At 52.6% G+C, this 19,040-nt stretch overlaps 2 protein-coding genes across 2 annotated transcripts in view; one reads left to right on the top strand and one right to left on the bottom strand.

Moving 5' to 3' along the window:
- LOC140397939 (T-cell surface glycoprotein CD3 gamma chain-like) overlaps positions 1 to 11,920 on the bottom strand; it is a 34,750-nt gene extending 22,830 nt beyond the window's left edge. Inside the window, exons 1-2 of the mRNA XM_072486196.1 lie at positions 11,799 to 11,920; positions 4,240 to 4,407 (exon numbers count right to left, since the gene is read on the bottom strand). Coding sequence (XP_072342297.1) covers positions 4,240 to 4,407; positions 11,799 to 11,898 — 268 coding nt within the window. The 5' untranslated portion in view covers positions 11,899 to 11,920. The remainder of the gene's footprint in view (positions 1 to 4,239; positions 4,408 to 11,798) is intronic.
- Positions 1 to 19,040, top strand: part of LOC140398089 (T-cell surface glycoprotein CD3 delta chain-like) — a 313,504-nt gene that overhangs the window by 100,704 nt on the left and 193,760 nt on the right. The window lies entirely within an intron of this gene.

The following is a 19,040-nucleotide window of genomic DNA, read 5'->3' as shown; positions in this document are numbered from 1 at the left end:
CCTGAAAGATAGGGAGGGTTGTAGGAGTTTGAGGAGATTACAGAGGTAGGGAAGGTTGGAAGGGTTTGAGGAGGTTACAGAGATAGGGAAGGTTGTAGGGGTTTGAGGAGGTTACAGAGATAGGGAGGGATGTAGGAGTTTGAGGAGATTACAGAGATAGGGAAGGTTGTAGGGGTTTGAGGAGGTTACAGAGATAGGGAGGGTTGTAGGGCTTTGAGAAGGTTGCAGAGATACGGAGGGTTGTAGGAGTTTGAGGAGGTTACAGAGATAGGGAGTGTTGTACGGGATTGAGGAGGTTCGAGAGATAGGGAGGATTGTCGGATATTACAGTGATAGGAAGGGTTGTAGTGGTTTGAGTAGGTTACAGAGGTAGGGTGGGTTGTAGGGCTGAAGGTGGTTACAGAGATAGGGAGGGTTGTAGGGGTTTGAGGAGGTTGCAGAGATAGGGAGAGTTATAGTAGTTTGTGGAGGTTACAGAGATAGGGAGAGGTGTAGGGGTTTGAGGCGGTTGCAGAGATAGGGAGGGTTGTAGGGGTTTGAGGAGTTTACAGAGATAGGGAGGGCTGTAGTGAGATGAGGAGATTACAGTGATTTGGAGCTTTGTAGGACATTACAGAGATAGGGAGGGTTGTAGGATTTGAGGAGGTTACAGAGATAGGGAGAGTTGTAGGGGATTGAGGAGGTTACAGAGATAGGGAGAGTTGTAGGGGATTGAGGAGGTTCGAGAGACAGGGAGGATTGTCAGATATTACAGAGATAGGAAGGGTTGTAGTGGTTTGAGTAGGTTACAGAGGTAGGGTGAGTTGTAGGGCTGAAGGTGGTTACAGAGATAGGGAGGGTTGTAGCGGTTTGAGGAGGTTGCAGAGATAGGGAGAGTTGTAGTAGTTTGTGGAGGTTACAGAGATAGGGAGAGTTGTAGGGGTTTGAGGTGGTAACAGAGATAGGGAGGGATGTAGGGGTTTGAGGAGTTTACAGAGAAAAGGAGGGCTGTAGTGAGATGAGGAGATTACAGTTATTTGGAGCTTTGTAGGACGTTACAGTGATAGGGAGGGTTGTAGGATTTGAGGAGGTTACAGAGATAGGGAGAGTTGTAGGGGTTTGAGGAGGTTACAGAGATAGGGAGAGCTGTAGGGGTTTGAGGAGGTTGCAGAGATAGGGAAGGTTGTAGGGCTTTGAGGAGGTTACAGAGATAGGGAGAGTTGTAGGAGTTTGGGGAGGTTACAGAGATAGGGAAAGTTGTAGGGGTTTGAGGAGGTTACAGCGATAGGGAGGGTTGTAGGAGTTTGAGGAGGTTCGAGAGATAGGGAGGGTTGTCGGACGTTACAGAGATAGGAAGGGTTGTAGTGGTTTGAGTAGGTTTTCAGAGGTAGGTGGGTTGTAGGGCTGAAGGTGGTTACAGAGAAAGGGAAGGTTGTAGGTGTTTGAGGTGGTTAGAGTGATAGGGTGGGTAATAGGGGTTTATGGAGGTTGCAGAGAGAGGGTGGGTTGTAGGGGTTTGAGGAGGTTGCAGAGATAGGGAAGGTTGTAGGGGTTTGAGGTACAGAGATAGGGAGGGTTGTAGGGGTTTGAGGAGGTTACAGAGATAGGGAGAGTTGTAGGGGTTTGAGGAGGTTGCAGAGATAGGGAGGGTTGTAGTGAGATGCGGAGATTACAGCGATTTGGAGGGTTGTAGGACATTACAGAGATAGGGAGGGTTGTAGGATTTGAGGAGGTTACAGAGATAGGGAGAGTTGTAGGGGTTTGAGGTACAGAGATAGGGAGGGTTGTAGGGGTTTGAGGAGGTTACAGAGATAGGGAGAATTGTAGGGGCTTGAGTAGGTTCGAGAGATAGGGAGGGTTGTCGGTCGTTACAGAGATTGGAAGGGTTGTAGGATTTGAGGAGGTTACAGAAATAGGGAGGGTTGTAGGAGTTTGAGGAGGTTCGAGAGATAGGGAGGATTGTCGGACGTTACAGAGGTATGAAGGGTGTAGTGGTTTGAGTAGGTTACAGAGGTAGGGTGGGTTGTAGGGCTGAAGGTGGTTAGAGATAGGGAAGGTTGTAGGTGTTTGACGAGGTTAGAGAGATAGGGTGGGTTGTGGGGGTTTGAGGAAGTTGCAGAGATAGGATGAGATGTAGGGGTTTGAGGAGGTTACAGAGGTAGGGAGAGTTGTAGAGGTTTGAGAAGGTTACAGAGATAGGGAGTGTTGTACTGGATCGCGGAGGTTACAGAGATAGGGAGGGTTGTAGTGGTTTGATGAGGTTACAGAGATAGGGAGGGTTGTAGGGGTTTGAGAAGGTTACAGAGATAGAGAGGATTGTAGGCGCTGGAGAAGGTTACAGAGATAGGGAGGCTTGTAGGATGTTATAGAGATAGGGAGGGTTGTAGTTGTTTGAGGAGATTACAGAGATAGGGACGGTTGTCGGGGTTTGAAGAGGTTACAGAGATAGGGAGGGCTATAGGGGTTTGAGGAGGTTACAGAGATAGGGGAGAGTTGAAGGGGCTGGAGGAGGTTGCAGATAGTGAGGGTTTAGGGGCTGGAGGAGGGTCTAGATAGTGAGGGTTGTCTGGGCTGGAGGAGGTTTCAGATAGTGAGGGTTGTAGGGTCTGCAGGAGGGTCTTGATAGTGAGGGTTGGAGGGGATGGAGGAGGTTGCAGATAGTGAGGATTGGATGGGATGGAGGAGGTTGCAGATAGTGAGTGTTGTAGGGGCTGGAGGAGGCTGCAGATAGTGAGGATTGTAGGGGCTGGAGGAGGTTGCAGATAGTGAGTGTTGTAGGGGCTGGAGGAGGTTGCAGATAGTGAGGGTTGTAGGGGCTGGAGGAGGTTGCAGATAGTGAGTGTTGTGGGGGCTGGAGGAGGTTGCAGATAGTGAGGATTGAAGGGGATGTCAAATGCTTTGTGAAGTCTGCAGTGTTGTGAGGTGGTTTATGTCATGATATTCAAACACGCACATCATGATAGACACACCAACAGACAAATCAGAACACACAACACCACAACCAATCACAGACAAAGACAGGGACAGTATAAAAGAACAAACACGACACCTGGTGGGCGGTAGATCTGGGGACAAGGACAACGACAAGACCTGTTTTAACATCACAGACAGGGAGTCCCCACGTGCAGAGTATCAAGACAAAACTGTAGATAGTAAGTTTAAATAAAACAGCGTTGTACCAAATACAACTGTGTTGGCTCATCTGTGTGTCAGAACGCCCAACACCACAGTTTATTGGGGTTTAAATGTGTTTGAGGCTGTGGGGTGGAGTGGGACCCCTTTGATAGATTTCACCAAGGGCAGCACAGTCCTGATTGGCTGAAGATTTTTTCCTGTGCTAAAGACGGGCTGTTACTATGGTGACGGTGCTCCAGAAATGGAAGTTCTTTCTTGTGATAATCTGACAGATGTTTTGTGGGATCAGGAAGCTTTCCAGAGCCAGGGAGATCTTAGGCAGGATTCTCCGACCCCCCGCCGGGTCGGAGAATCGCCGGGGGCTGGCGTGAATCCCGCCCCCGGCGGTTGCCGAATTCTCCGGCACCGGATATTCGGCGGGGGCAGGAATCGCGCCACGCCGGTTGGCGGGCCACCCCCCGCGATTCTCTGGCCTGGATGGGCCGAAGTCCCGCTGCTAGAATGCCTGTCCTGCCAGCGTGGATTAAACCACCTCTCTTACTGGCGGGACAAGGTGGCACGGATGGGCTCCGGGGTCCTGGGAGGGTGCCCCACGGTGGCCTGGCCCGCGATCGGGGCCCACCGATCCGCGGGCGGGCCTGTGCCGTGGGGGAACTCTTTTCCTTCCGCCTTCGCCATGGTTTCCACCATGGCGGAGGCGGAAGAGACCCCCTCCACTGCACATGCCGTGAGCAGCCGCTAACGCTCCCGCGCATGCGCCGCCCGGCAATGTCATTTCCGCGCCAGCTGGCAGGGCGGCAATCAGTCCGGCGCCGGCCTAGCCCCTCAAGGTTAGGGCTCGGACGCTCAAGATGCGGAGGATTCCGCACCTTTGGGGCGGCGCGATGCCGGACTGATTTGCACCGTTTTTGGCGCCGGTCGGCGGACATCGCGCCAATTACGGAGAATTTCGCCCCTTACCCTGAGCCGCTTCCCCTGGTGACCCCACCAAACAATCCCGAATGATGGGGACTGATGTGAAGCGGGAGCCTCCGGGACAAAGAGCAATCCTCCAGGAGGTCCTGGGAACGGAATGTGATTAACTTCAATGAACCCGCCTATAAATTTAAGAGCAAGAAAACTTACAGTTGAAATGCAGGAATATTTCTTCTGTCTCCACATCCTTTCCCTTACACTGTATTAATCCTGAGAATGGGTCAGTCACTGTATGTGATTCAGTCTCATGGCCATCAACGACAATAATCGCGCCTGAATCACATTTGACGACAATGTTTCCTCTCGCATCCTTAAATTCTGAAAAATATCAGATAGACTATCTTAGTGAACGGGCAAGATTCTCCGACCCCCGCCGGGTAGGGCGAATCCCGCCGTGTTTCTGACTGGTTGGAATTCTATGGACACTTTGTGATCCATGGAGGGGAGCAGGGTAGGAATGACCACCCTCAGAGTGGGCTCACTGTGGCTTCCCCTTTTACTTCCGGCCCTGGAAGTCAGACTTTAACTATTGTGGAAAAAATGTCTCTCGCTGAGTTTGTCTCTCTTTCGCTGTGCCTCTCTCGGTCTCTCCATCTATCTCTCTCTCTCTACCTTTCTCTTTGTCTCTCTTTTACCTTTCTTTCTCTATCTCTCTGTCTGTTTTTCTCTCTATCTCTATCCCCGGGCGCGATTTAACCAAATTATTCTGAGGTATCATTTTGGGGGGGTTTGGTGGGGTGTTACCGCCAGCTTTTTGGGTGAGTTCCACACCGTTTCCACCCACACCAGCAACGCGGATCCTGATCGGTTGGCAAATCGGGGCGAAATTCTCTGGTATCGGCGCGATGTCCGCCGACTGGCGCCCAAAATGGCGCAAATCAGTCGGGCATCGCGCCGCCCCAAAGGTGCGGAATGCTCCGCATCTGGGGGGCCAAGCCCCAACCTTAAGGGGCTAGGCCCGCGCCGGACTAATTTCCGCCCCGCCAGCTGGCGGAAAAGGCCTTTGGTGCCCCGCCAGCTGGCGCGGAAATGACATCTCCGGGCGGCGCCAATGCGCGGGAACGTTAGCGGCCGCTGACAGTTTCCCACGCATGCGCAGTGGAGGGAGTCTCTTCCGCCTACGCCATGGTGGAGACCGTGGCGAAGGCGGAAGGGAAAGAGTGCCCCCACGGCACAGGCCTGCCCGCGAATCGGTGGGCCCCGATCGCGAACCAGGCCACCGTGGGGGCACCCCACATCAAAGAGAGTTAAGTGCACTCTTCATACTTGAATGATTTTGAGTGCTTAGCTGGAAATTGACAACACTTAAGTCCCTTTGATGTGGTTGATGTTTGTAAACATTGTGGTAACAGCACTTGGAGCGAAGAGGAATGAAGCAAGGCTCACAGCTGTTTTGTAGAAGCTGTCAAACGCAGCCCACGAGGAGAAAGGAATGAATGGCTTGCAGCTAAAGGATCGGAGGAGTTTAAACACAGGTCACAGCTGTTCTCCTTCCAGGAATGGACACATGGGGCGGGATTCTGCATTGGCTGACGCCAAAATTGGGGCGGGTGGCTGATTTGACGCCAAATCGCAATTCTCTGTCAGCTTGACAGTGGTGTCAATGCGTTCTGGAACGCAGGTAGAGTAAACACTGTTTGCGTGTCATTAACGTGATCAACCGGGTATTCTCCGGGGCCTCCGCGATGCGCCGCCTCCGATTGGCTGAGTTCCCGACGGCGGTTCACTTCTGTTTTTAAAAGTGGTGAAAGCGACGCGGCGGCTGCTGAGGGAGAGAGGGGGGGACGGAAAGTGTCCAACATCACCATAGTTTCCTGGCAGTCGTGCCGCGGGCCGGGGGGCTTCTGCCAGGGCCGGGGGGAGTAGCGGAAGCTGCCGGGAGGTGGGCTGTGGGGGTGGGGTTGACGGGCACGGAACGCCATTGCCGCAGCCGGCAAGGCAGACATGCAGCTGCGCACACCGCTAACTGCTGACTGTGAACTCAGGGCCACGGGTCGGAGATGTTTGCCCCCAGGGCAGCCCCCTGGGTGCCCTCTGGCCACAGCCGGCCCATCAGCTGTGTGGGCGCACTCCAGCACAACCAGTGCCATCTTGTTGGCTGCGATGAGTGTGCACGGGGAGTGTAATGTGTGTGTGCGGCTGAAATGAGTGTGCGTGGGGAGTGTAATGTGTGTGTGCGGCTGGGATGAGTGTGTGTGGGGAGTGTAATGTGTGTGTGCGGCTGGGATGAGTGTGTGTGTGGGGAGTGTAATGTGTGTGTGTGGCTGGGATGAGTGTGTGTGTGGGGAGTGTAATGTGTGTGTGCTGCTGGAATGAGTGTGCGTGGGGAGTGTAATGTGTGTGTGCGGCTGGAATGAGTGTGCGCGGGGAGTGTAATGTGTGTGTGCGGCTGGAATGAGTGTGCGCGGGGAGTGTAATGTGTGTGTGCGGCTGGGTTGAGTGTGTGTAGGGAGTGTAATGTGTGTGCGCGGCTGGGATGAGTGCGTGTGGGGAGTGTAATGTGTGTGCGCGGCTGCGATGAGTGTGTGTGGGGAGTGTAATGTGTGTGTGCGGCTGGGATGAGTGTGTGTGGGGAGTGTAATGTGTGTGCGGCTGGGATGAGTGTGTGTGGGGAGTGTAATGTGTGTGTGTGGCTGCGATGAGTGTGTGTGGGGAGTGTAATGTGTGTGTGCGGCTGGGATGAGTGTGCGTGGGGAGTGTAATGTGTGTGTGCAGCTGGGATGAGTGTGTGTGGGGAGTGTAATGTGTGTGTGCGGCTGGGATGAGTGTGCGTGGGGAGTGTAATGTGTGTGTGCAGCTGGGATGAGTGTGTGTGGGGAGTGTAATGTGTGTGCGGCTGGGATGAGTGTGTGGGGAGTGTAATGTGTGTGTGCAGCTGGGATGAGTGTGTGTGGGGAGTGTAATGTGTGTGCGGCTGGGATGAGTGTGTGGGGAGTGCAGTGTGTGTGTGCGGCTGGAATGAGTGTGTGCGGGGAGTGTAATGTGTGTGCGGCTGGGATGAGTGTGTGTGGGGAGTGCAGTGTGTGTGCGGCTGGGGTGAGTGTGTGCGGGGAGTGTAATGTGTGTGCGGCTGGGGTGAGTGTGTGTGAGGAGTGTAATGTGTGTGCGGCTGGGGTGAGTGTGTGCGGGGAGTGTAATGTGTGTGCGGCTGGGATGAGTGTGTGTGGGGAGTGCAGTGTGTGTGCGGCTGGGATGAGTGTGTGTGGGGAGTGTAATGTGTGTGTGCGGCTGGGATGAGTGTGTGTGGGGAGTGAAATGTGTGTGTGGCTGGGATGAGTGTGTGTGGGGAGTGTAATGTGTGTGTACGACTGGGATGAGTGTGTGTGGGGAGTGTAATGTGTGTGTGTGTCTGGGATGAGTGTGTGTGGGGAGTGTAATGTGTGTGTGCGGCTGGGATGAGTGTGTGTGGGGAGTGTAATGTGTGTGTGCAGCTGGGATGAGTGTGTGTGGGGAGTGTAATGTGTGTGCACGGCTGGGATGAGTGTGTGTGGGGAGTGTAATGTGTTTGTGCGGCTGGGATGAGTGTGTGTGGGGAGTGTAATGTGTGTGCAGCTGGGATGAGTGTGTGTGGGGAGTGTAATGTGTGTGTGCGGCTGGGATGAGTGTGTGTGGGGAGTGTAATGTGTGTGTGCAGCTGGGATGAGTGTGTATGGGGAGTGTAATGTGTGTGTGCGGCTGGGATGAGTGTGTGTGGGGAGTGTAATGTGTGTGTGCAGCTGGGATGAGTGTGTGTGGGGAGTGTAATGTGTGTGCAGCTGGGATGAGTGTGTGTGGGGAGTGTAATGTGTGTGTGCGGCTGGGATGAGTGTGTGTGGGGAGTGTAATGTGTGTGTGCAGCTGGGATGAGTGTGTGTGGGGAGTGTAATGTGTGTGTGCAGCTGGGATGAGTGTGTGTGGGGAGTGTAATGTGTGTGTGCAGCTGGGATGAGTGTGTGTGGGGAGTGTAATGTGTGTGTGCAGCTGGGATGAGTGTGTGTGGGGAGTGTAATGTGTGTGTGCAGCTGGGATGAGTGTGTATGGGGAGTGTAATGTGTGTGTGCGGCTGGGATGAGTGTGTGTGGGGAGTGTAATGCGTGTGTGCGGCTGGGATGAGTGTGTATGGGGAGTGTAATGTGTGTGTGCGGCTGGGGTGAGTGTGTGCTGGGAGTGAAATGTGTGCGCGGCTGGGATGAGTGTGTGTGGGGAGTGTAATGTGTGTGTGCGGCTGGGATGAGTGTGTGTGGGGAGTGTAATGTGTGTGTGCGGCTGGGGTGAGTGTGTGTGGGGAGTGTAATGTGTGTGTGAGGCTGGTATGAGTGTGTGTGGGGAGTGTAATGTGTGTGTGTGGCTGGGATGAGTGTGTGCGGGGAGTGTAATGTGTGTGTGCGGCTGGGATGAGTGTGTGTGGGGAGTGTAATGTGTGTGTGCGGCTGGGATGAGTGTGTGTGGTGAGTGTAATGTGTGTGTGTGGCTGGGATGAGTGTGTGTGGGGAGTGTAATGTGTGTGTGCGGCTGGGATGAGTGTGTGTGGGGAGTGTAATGTGTGTGTGCGGCTGGGATGAGTGTGTGTGGGGAGTGTAATGTGTGTGTGCGGCTGGGATGAGTGTGTGTGGGGAGTGTAATGTGTGTGTGCGGCTGGGATGAGTGTGTGTGGGGAGTGTAATGTGTGTGTGCGGCTGGGATGAGTGTGTGTGGGGAGTGTAATGTGTGTGCGTGGCTGGGCTGAGTGTGTGTGGGGAGTGTAATGTGTGTGTGCGGCTGGGATGAGTGTGTGTGGGGAGTGTAATGTGTGTGTGCGGCTGGGATGAGTGTGTGTGGGGAGTGTAATGTGTGTGTGCGGCTGGAATGAGTGTGCGCGGGGAGTGTAATGTGTGTGTGCGGCTGGGATGAGTGTGTGTGGGGAGTGTAATGTGTGTGTGCGGCTGGGATGAGTGTGTGTGGGGAGTGTAATGTGTGTGTGCGGCTGGAATGAGTGTGCGCGGGGAGTGTAATGTGTGTGTGTGTCTGGGATGAGTGTGTGTGGGGAGTGTAAAGTGTGTGTGCGGCTGGGATGAGTGTGTGTGGGGAGTGTAATGTGTGTGTGTGTCTGGGATGAGTGTGTGTGGGGAGTGTAATGTGTGTGTGCGGCTGGAATGAGTGTGCACGGGGAGTGTAATGTGTGTGTGTGTCTGGGATGAGTGTGTGTGGGGAGTGTAAAGTGTGTGTGCGGCTGGGATGAGTGTGTGTGGGGAGTGTAATGTGTGTGTGTGTCTGGGATGAGTGTGTGTAGGGAGTGTAATGTGTGTGTGCGGCTGGGATGAGTGTGTGCGGGGAGTGTAAAGTGTGTGTGTGTCTGGGATGAGTGTGTGTGGGGAGTGTAAAGTGTGTGTGCGGCTGGGAGGAGTGTGTGTGGGGAGTGTAATGTGTGTGTGCGGCTGGGATGAGTGTGTGTGGGGAGTGTAATGTGTGTGTGCGGCTGGGATGAGTGTGTGCGGGGAGTGTAAAGTGTGTGTCTGGCTGGGATGAGTGTGTGTGGGGGGTGTAATGTGTGTGTCTGGCTGGGATGAGTGTGTGTGGGGAGTGTAATGTGTGTGTCTGGCTGGGATGAATGTGTGTGGGGGGTGTAATGTGTGTGTCTGGCTGGGATGAGTGTGTGTGTGGAGTGTAATGTGTGTGTGCGGCTGCGATGAGTGTGTGTGGGGAGTGTAATGTGTGTGTGGCTGGGATGAGTGTGTATCAGAATATTGTTTGAACATATTACCGTGACACACCCTGTGAGCTTTCCTTCTACCTGCCGTTCTTTTTAAAAAATAATTTTAGAGTACCCAATTATTTTTTTCCCCAATTAAGTGTCAATTTTAGCATGGCCAACCAACCTACCCTGCACGCCTTTGGGCTGTGGGGGTGAGACCCACGCAGACACAGGGAGAATGTGCAAACTCCACACGGACAGTGACCCGGGACAGAAATCGAACCCGGGTCCTTGGCGCCGTGAGGCAGCAGTGCTAACCACTGTGCCACTGTAACGACCCACCCTAATTCCTATGTTCCTTTGCATAGTTTGATGACCAGAATTGCGCACAGTACTCCAGCTGGGGCCTAACCAGCGTTTTGCACAGCTCCCGTATTACCTCCCTGCCCTGATATCCAATTCCTCAGTTAATAAAGGCAAGAGTCCCATCGACCTTCTGAACCACCTTATCTACCTGTCCTGTTGTGTTCAGAGATCCGTGAACCTGCACACCGAGATCTCTCTGATCCTCTACTTCCGAGGGTGGGCTGGGGGTAGGGGGGTGGGACGGGATGATTGTGCTGCTGTCAGCCAGGCCCCCTACTCAGTGAACCTGGAGGCGATTGGAGCGTCCCCAGCATGGGGCACACATTATGCGGCCTTCTGCCCGGACCCCATGCCCTGCCCATCCTGGCCCCAGACAAACCAATCTCTCCTCATAGGTCCGACCAAACTCAGTATCAGCCGAGGGAACCTCTGCTACGCTCCCTCTACGGCAAGGAGATCTTTACTTAGGTCGGGAGACTAAACCTGCAGACGGTACTCTGGGTGTGCTCTGACCAAGGCCCTATTTCTGAACTCAAATCCTCTTGCAATGAAAGCCAATACACCATGGGCGGGAATGTCCAGTCGCCGATGCCAAAATCGCGTTCGGCGATTGGCTGGAGAATCCAACCTTCCTGACGAAATTGGGGCAGCACCGCTTTCGCGATGCACTGCTCCCTCCACAGCGGCGTACTCTAGGAGTACACCGTGCGCCGTATCGACAACCTCAGGACGCTGCCTGAGGGCCTCCCCCCCGATGCTCTGCCCCTGACCGGTCGGGTTCCCAACGGCGTCGGTCACCTGTGCTATCATTTGTCAGGAACTGGGCGTGGCAGCTGCGGATTCAGTCCAGCGCCACCACAATCGAGGGAGGGCCGATCCGCAGGCAGGAGGGACTTTGGCAGGGACTGGGGTCGCGAGCAGGCCAAAGGGGGTGGCACTACCTTGCAGGCCGGATCTGCGGGCAGCCGCCGCCATGTTGCATGGCGCAGCCACGGACCTGGCAATTCTCTGGGCCGTACCGGGAGCTGGAGCCAGGTGCCTTCCTGCCAGTCCCCAGCCAAACGGAGGATCGGTGGCCGTTTTGCGCTGAACGTCTGGTCGTAAAAGGCCACCGTTCCCACACCGGCATCGGGACATAGCCTGGGAATCGGAGAATCCAGACCTTTTCCGTTCACAGGGAACCATAGAACCACAGAATTCTAACCGTGCAGCAGGAGACCATTCTGCCCATCGAGTCTGCACTGTCTCTCTGAAAGAGCCCCTCCCCCACCCTATCCCCATAACTCCATCGAACCTGTGTATTTTTGGACTGTGGGAGGAAACCGGAGCACCCGGAGGAAACCCACGCACACACGGGGAGAACGTGCAGACTCCGCACCGACAGTCATCAGTGGAATTGAACCAGGGTCCCTGGCTCTGAGGGGCATCACGCTACCCACTGTGCCACCCACTGTGCCACCCACTGTGCCACCCACTGTGCTACCCACTGTGCCACCCACTGTGCCACCCACTGTGCCACCCACTGTGCCACCCACTGTGCCACCCACTGTGCCACCCACTGTGCTACCCACTGTGCCACCCACTGTGCCACCCACTGTGCCACCCACTGTGCCACCCACTGTGCCACCCACTGTGCCACCCACTGTGCCACCCACTGTGCCACCCACTGTTATTATAGAATATTAGAACTCACCGATTTTGGCACAAGCGGGTTCTGGGGAGAAAAGGACAAAGCCGTTAACCGGGATTTCAGGATTCAGCATCTGATTCACATTAACAACAACTGGATTCATTTCTCTCTACGCTTAACCTCATTCACTCTGCCAGACCTGAAATCTGTGGCAGCTCCAAGGTACTAAACATCTTTAACCACTTACACAACAATACCGTACATTTATATGGCACCTTTAACTGGTAAACATTTCATGATGCTTCATCGGAGCAGTATCAATGAAAATCTTACACCAGACTGCACAAGAGATTATTTTCTAGAATATGAAAACCATTGGCTAGGCCAGCACTTATTGCCCATTGCCCATTGCCTCGGAGAGTTTGGCAGTAAGCCTCCTTCTTAACCGTTGCAGTCCATGTGGTTCTGGTACCCACAGTGCTGTCAGAGGGAGACCAAATTCTTTGCCAAGGGTTGAGAACAGAGAGGTTTAGGGAGGGGATTCCAGACGTTAAGGCTGAGGCAGTCGAACACAAGGACATAAAAAATAGGAGGAGATATCATTCGTCCCATCGAGCCAGCTCTGTCATTCAATACGATCATAGCTGATTCTGGGTTTTAACTCCACTTTCCCACCCACTCCTCATATTCCATAATTCCCCAAACTCCAGAAATCTGTCTATCCCAGCCTTCGATGTATTCCCACTGCGGCAGGCAATGGCGCGGCGGTATGACCACTGGACTAGTGACCCTGAGGCCCAGGTTCGACTCCTGCCACTGCAGATCGTGAAATTTGAATTCAATAAAATAAAATCTGGAATTTAAAGTCCAGTGACGACCATGAAAACATTGTTGATTGTTGTAAAAACCCATCTGGTTCACTAATATCCTTTGAGGAAGGAAATCTGCCGTCCTTACCTGGTCTGGCCTACATGTGACTCCAGACCCCCAGCAATGTGACTTTTAAATGCCCTCAGGAATGGCCGAGGAAACCATTCAGTTCCAGGACAATCAGGTGTGGGTAATAGACGCTGGACCAGTGATTCCCACATCCCCAACGAATAAAAAAAACTGCACGGAAAATTCCAAACATTAACAATCCTTTGAGTGAAGGAATGTCACCTCATCTCAGTCCGGAATGATTGACTCCTTATCCTGGGGCTGCTCCCGTGTTTTAGATTCTCCGACCAATGGAAACAATCACTCAGCATCCATCTTGTCAAAACCCTTCGGAATCTTGCAGGTTTCAATGAAATTGTCTCTCATTCTCTAAACTCCAGAAATCTCGGCCCAAGTTATTCAACGTCTCATCACAGAATAACCCCCTCAACCCCAGGGACCAATGCAGTGAACCGGGGCTGTACAGCCTCCAATGCAAGACTATCCTTTCTTAAATGAGGCCTCACCAAAACCCCCTGTACAATTGTAGCGCGTTTTCTTTATTCTTGGGTTCAACTTGCAATATAGGCCAGCAGGCTGTTGCATGTATATGCTAACTTCCTGCATTGCTTATACAAGCACATCCGAGTTCCTGCAAACATCACCATTTACACGTTTCACACCTTTTTCACTAACCTCAGACTTCAAATATTACACTCCTACTCCAAATGCCATCTTGTAACCGCCTCACTAAACCTCTCTCCATCTCTTTGCTGCTTCCTTGTGTCACTCACCACTTACATTTCCACCTAGTTTTGTATCGTCAGCAAACTTTGATGCATTACTCCCTGTCTCTTCACCGTAATCATTAATATGGATTGTAAATAGCTGAGGCCCCAGCACTGATCCCTGTGAAAATTCACGATTCACTGCTTCAGAATTCCAACTCTGCACTTCCGCTCCATTAACCAATCCTCTCTCCGTGCTAATATATCGCCACCGACCCCATGAGCCCTTATCTTGTGTATTAACTTTTTGTGTGGTCCCTTATCAAGTGCCTTTTGAAAGTCCAAGTATACCACATCTACTGGATCACCTTCACCTACCCTACTAGTTATGTCTTCAAAACACTCTAATAAATTTGTCAAACAGGAAATCCCTTTTGTAAAAGAATGTGTGATAAAGGCACAACTATCAATGGTGGAGAGATAAACACTGAAATATTCTCATCGTCAAGTGGATGGTACTTGGGATGAGTAGGGGGTGGGAGGTGGGTGGGTGGGGGATGGGAGGTGGGTGGGTGGGGGATGGGAGGTGGGTGGGTGGGGGATGGGAGGTGGGTGGGTGGGGGATGGGAGGTGGGTGGGTGGGTGATCTGCAAAGAGCCGGTCCTGCTGGAAAGTTCAGTCCGTCAGTGCTGGAAATCACTAAAGTTTGACTTCGGTGGAGAGAAACTCCACAAGACCCCAAAAAACAGCAAAGTGGCGGTGAATAGCGGGGTGAATCTCGGTGCTGCAGCAAAATGCCGGTGAATAGCGGGGTGAATCTCGGTGCTGCAGCAAAGTGGCGGTGAATAGCGGGGTGAATCTCGGTGCTGCAGCAAAATGCCGGTGAATAGCGGGGTGAATCTCGGTGCTGCAGCAAAATGCCGGTGAATAGCGGGGTGAATCTCGGTGCTGCAGCAAAATGCCGGTGAATAGCGGGGTGAATCTCGGTGCTGCAGCAAAATGCCGGTGAATAGCGGGGTGAATCTCGGTGCTGCAGCAAAGTGCCGGTGAATAGCGGGGTGAATCTCGGTGCTGCAGCAAAATGCCGGTGAATAGCGGGGTGAATCTCGGTGCTGCAGCAAAATGCCGGTGAATAGCGGGGTGAATCTCGGTGCTGCAGCAAAGTGCCGGTGAATAGCGGGGTGAATCTCGGTGCTGCAGCAAAATGCCGGTGAATAGCGGGGTGAATCTCGGTGCTGCAGCAAAATGCCGGTGAATAGCGGGGTGAATCTCGGTGCTGCAGCAAAATGCCGGTGAATAGCGGGGTGAATCTCGGTGCTGCAGCAAAATGCCGGTGAATAGCGGGGTGAATCTCGGTGCTGCAGCAAAGTGCCGGTGAATAGCGGGGTGAATCTCGGTGCTGCAGCAAAATGCCGGTGAATAGCGGGGTGAATCTCGGTGCTGCAGCAAAATGCCGGTGAATAGCGGGGTGAATCTCGGTGCTGCAGCAAAGTGCCGGTGAATAGCGGGGTGAATCTCGGTGCTGCAGCAAAATGCCGGTGAATAGCGGGGTGAATCTCGGTGCTGCAGCAAAATGCCGGTGAATAGCGGGGTGAATCTCGGTGCTGCAGCAAAATGCCGGTGAATAGCGGGGTGAATCTCGGTGCTGCAGCAAAGTGCCGGTGAATAGCGGGGTGAATCTCGGTGCTGCAGCAAAATGCCGGTGAATAGCGGGGTAAATCTCGGTGCTGCAGCAAAATGCTGGTGAATAGCGGGGTGAATCTCGGTGCTGCAGCAAAATGCCGGCGAATAGCGGGGTGAATCTCGGTGCTGCAGCAAAGTGGCGGTGAATAGCGGGGTGAATCTCGGTGCTGCAGCAAAATGCCGGTGAATAGCACGGTGAATCTCGGTGCTGCAGCAAAATGCCGGTGAATAGCACGGTGAATCTCGGTGCTGCAGCAAAATGCCGGTGAATAGCACGGTGAATCTCGGTGCTGCAGCAAAATGCCGGTGAATAGCACGGTGAATCTCGGTGCTGCAGCAAAATGCCGGTGAATAGCACGGTGAATCTCGGTGCTGCAGCAAAGGTAGGCCAGAGGATTTGGGAACATTTCAGAAACCAGCAAATGATGACTAAAAATGTAAAAATAGGAATATGAGAGAAAAATAACAAGAAATATAAAACAGGTAGCAAAAAGTCAACAAATGTTTAAAAAGGAAGAGAGTAGCTCAAGTGAAGGAGGGTGAGGGGAGAGTGGAAGGGGCAAGTAGGGGGGAGCGAGGCAATGAGCGGGAGGGAGGGAAAATTGGACCCAGCAGAGAGGACCGTTATATCTTTAACTCTGCTTTAGGCTTTAGAAAGTTCCAGACTTTCTGTAGTAAAACGGAATATGTCTGTGTAGATGGGGAGAGGCAATGAGAGTGATACCTTACTGAACATTTCCAAACACAGCCAGGACTGAATTGCCGCCTCCTGTTCCTGAGGGATTGCCAGGCGGAACAGCGTATTACTGAGAGCAATGCTGGAAATGCAGCAGTCACATTGAGTGACACATCTTAAATTATTAACTAGCTGTACAAACCCTGATGCAGTCCTTGTTAAAGATGTGTGTGTTTTTGTATCTTGCTCTGTACGAGTTGCTCTGGTGTCTTATCCACCACCTCACCAGTCTAGTCTGCTCAGAGCATGGGTGCAGCACTCTCCCTCCACCTCGATTCCACAATGGCGGTGTTGTGACGCAATCCCTCTGGCAACCTGTCTAATTATACAGAGTCTCAGCAACCTGCATCGCCCAGTGTCACCACACTCTCCAGCAATCAGCAAGTGACTGTCAGAGTTACACTGCCCACCCGCGCACCCTGGGAGCCCCCGCACTGGCTGTACTGACCTTGCACACCACCCTGATGTGGAATATCACCATTCCTTCACTGTCGCTGGGTCAAAATCCTAGAACTCCCTCCGTAACAGCACAGTGGGTGTACCTACACCTCATGGACTGCATCAGTTCAAGAAGGAAGCTCACCACCACCTTCTCAGGGGCAATTAGGATTGGGCAATAAATACTGGGCTAGCCAACCAAGCCCACATTCCAAATTTTAAAAATTTCTGACTCTCGGCAATGATTTTTGAGTTGAATGTCGTTCAGCTAAAGCAGAATTATGTAAACCGCAATCATAGTCACCAGCTCTAGAATCTAGAATTGGGCTCAGGTAGAGGTGCTTATGCTCTCAGTACAAACCCAAAAAGCAAGAATGTTCTTAACCCTCTTCCTCCTGGATGTGTTCATCGTGAACACTCTGGTTCAGATGGTATTGTGTGAGAGGAACTCTCCGTAACGCACGGTTCTCAGACGGGATGTGAGGGTGGAGCTCACAGCAGCATCTGGGTTTGTGTCAATGTTGAAACTGGAGGAGTTTGCATTGCCTTCATCTCACCACATACCCCCTACACAACACACTGGCTTGGCGATGACAGACAGCAGGAGCCGACACTCTGCTCGTAACTTTCGAGTAAATTTCCCCCGCGTCCTCTCCAAAGCCATGACATCATCCCTAAAGTGTGGAGCCCGAATTGGACACAATGCTGTCACAGCTTTTTATAAAACTTTGGAATACTTCCTTGTTTTTATCATCTCTGCTCCAGTATTATTCATAATCAGGCTTCTCAAACCTATCCTGCCAACTTTCACTGAATGTACATAAACCTCCAACACTCAGGGACTGAGATTTAAAACAAAATTCTTGCGAGTGACGTAGCTCATTTGCTCCATTTCAATTCACCGAAAAGATCCCATCATCCCCCATTGCAACGATAATGATGCCATCGGGAAGGAGGCCTCACTGTGGTATTGACACTGACCAGTAATCCAGAGAGCCATGGTCATGCTCTGGGGACCCAGCTTCATATTTGGATCCAATAATACAAATCTGGAATTAAAAGTCTAATGATGACCATGAAACCACTGTTGATTGTCATAAAATCCCATCTGGTTCACTAATGTCCTTTAGAGGAGGAAATCTGCCGTCCTTACCTGGTCTGGCGTACATGTGGTTGTCTCTTAAATGCCGTCTGAAATGGTCAAGCAAGCCACTCAGTCCAAAGACGATGAGGGAAGGGCAGTGAATGCTGGCCCAGCCAGCCACATGCACATCCCATGAACGAATAAACACAAAAATTGACGCTGATCTCATCACTTGTGAAGTATATTCTGTAAAATGACTGTCCAATGATCCACAAACATCCCCACTTCTGACCCGATGACGGAAGGGAGGTCATTGATGAAGCAGCTGAAGATGGTTGGGCCAAGGACACTACCCTGAGGAACTCCTGCAGTGATGTCCTGGAGCTGAGATGATTGACCTCCAACCACCACAACCACCTTCATTTGTGCCGGGTATGACTCTTACAGGACTTCCAGTGGCAGCATGTCGAGGCAGGTCGAGCAGCAAGCAGCTCCCAACAAGGCTCTTGGTTTTCAGTCTTTTTTGACCGGTTTCAAGGATTATTTTTTCAAACAATCCCATCTACTGAATAATCTACAGTGCCCACATTGAAGAGATGCCGAGAAGGGCCTTGGGGAAACAAGCCCATCGGCGGCTCAGTGACTTCACAATGCTCCTTGGTGGGGAAAATGGCAGCGACTGCTCCCATGACCCCGTCCACTCCAATCATGGCTGAAATGCTAGTTGGTGCCATGGCAACGGAGTTTGAGAAACAGTTCAAGAAACAATGGAGAGTAATGTCTGGGGACCTTTGAAAGTCAATAAAGGGGCTCCTGGCTGCCATACGGTGGAAACTGGAGAAAGACGTGGGGAAGGTAAAGGAGCACTGTGCGGTGATTAAGGAGCACGGTGCGGTGATTAAGGAGCACGGTGCGGTGATTAAGGAGCATGGTGCGGTGAATAAGGAGCAGGGTGCGGTGATTAAGGAGCAGGGTGCGGTGATTAAGGAGCTCGGTGCGGTGATTAAGGAGCACGGTGCGGTGATTAAGGAGCACGGTGCGGTGATTAAGGAGCACGGTGCGGTGATTAAGGAGCAGGGTGCGGTGATTAAGGAGCTCGGTGCGGTGATTAAGGAGCACGGTGCGGTGATTAAGGAGCACGGTGCGGTGAATAAGGAGCAGGGTGCGGTGATTAAGGAGCAGGGTGCGGTGATTAAGGAGCACGGTGCGGTGATTAAGGAGCACGGTGCGGTGATTAAGGAGCACGGTGCGGTGATTAAGGAGCAGGGTGCGGTGATTAAGGAGCTCGGTGCGGTGATTAAGGAGCACGGTGCGGTGATTAAGGAGCACGGTGCGGTGATTAAGGAGCACGGTGCGGTGATTAAGGAGCACGGTGCGGTGATTAAGGAGCTCGGTGCGGTGATTAAGGAGCACGGTGCGGTGATTAAGGAGCACGGTGCGGTGATTAAGGAGCACGGTGCGGTGATTAAGGAGCACGGTGCGGTGATTAAGGAGCACGGTGCGGTGATTAAGGAGCTCGGTGCGGTGATTAAGGAGCACGGATTGGTGATTAAGGAGCACGGTGCGGTGATTAAGGAGCTCGGTGCGGTGATTAAGGAGCTCGGTGCGGTGATTAAGGAGCACGGTGCGGTGATTAAGGAGCACGGTGCGGTGATTAAGGAGCACGGTGCGGTGATTAAGGAGCTCGGTGCGGTGATTAAGGAGCACGGTGCGGTGAT

Source organism: Scyliorhinus torazame, chromosome 21 (genome assembly GCF_047496885.1).
Source record: "Scyliorhinus torazame isolate Kashiwa2021f chromosome 21, sScyTor2.1, whole genome shotgun sequence".
Classification (NCBI taxonomy): Eukaryota; Metazoa; Chordata; class Chondrichthyes; order Carcharhiniformes; family Scyliorhinidae; genus Scyliorhinus; species Scyliorhinus torazame.
The sequence above is the reverse complement of the archived record's forward strand: the minus strand, read 5'-3'. Positions and strand labels throughout refer to the sequence as shown.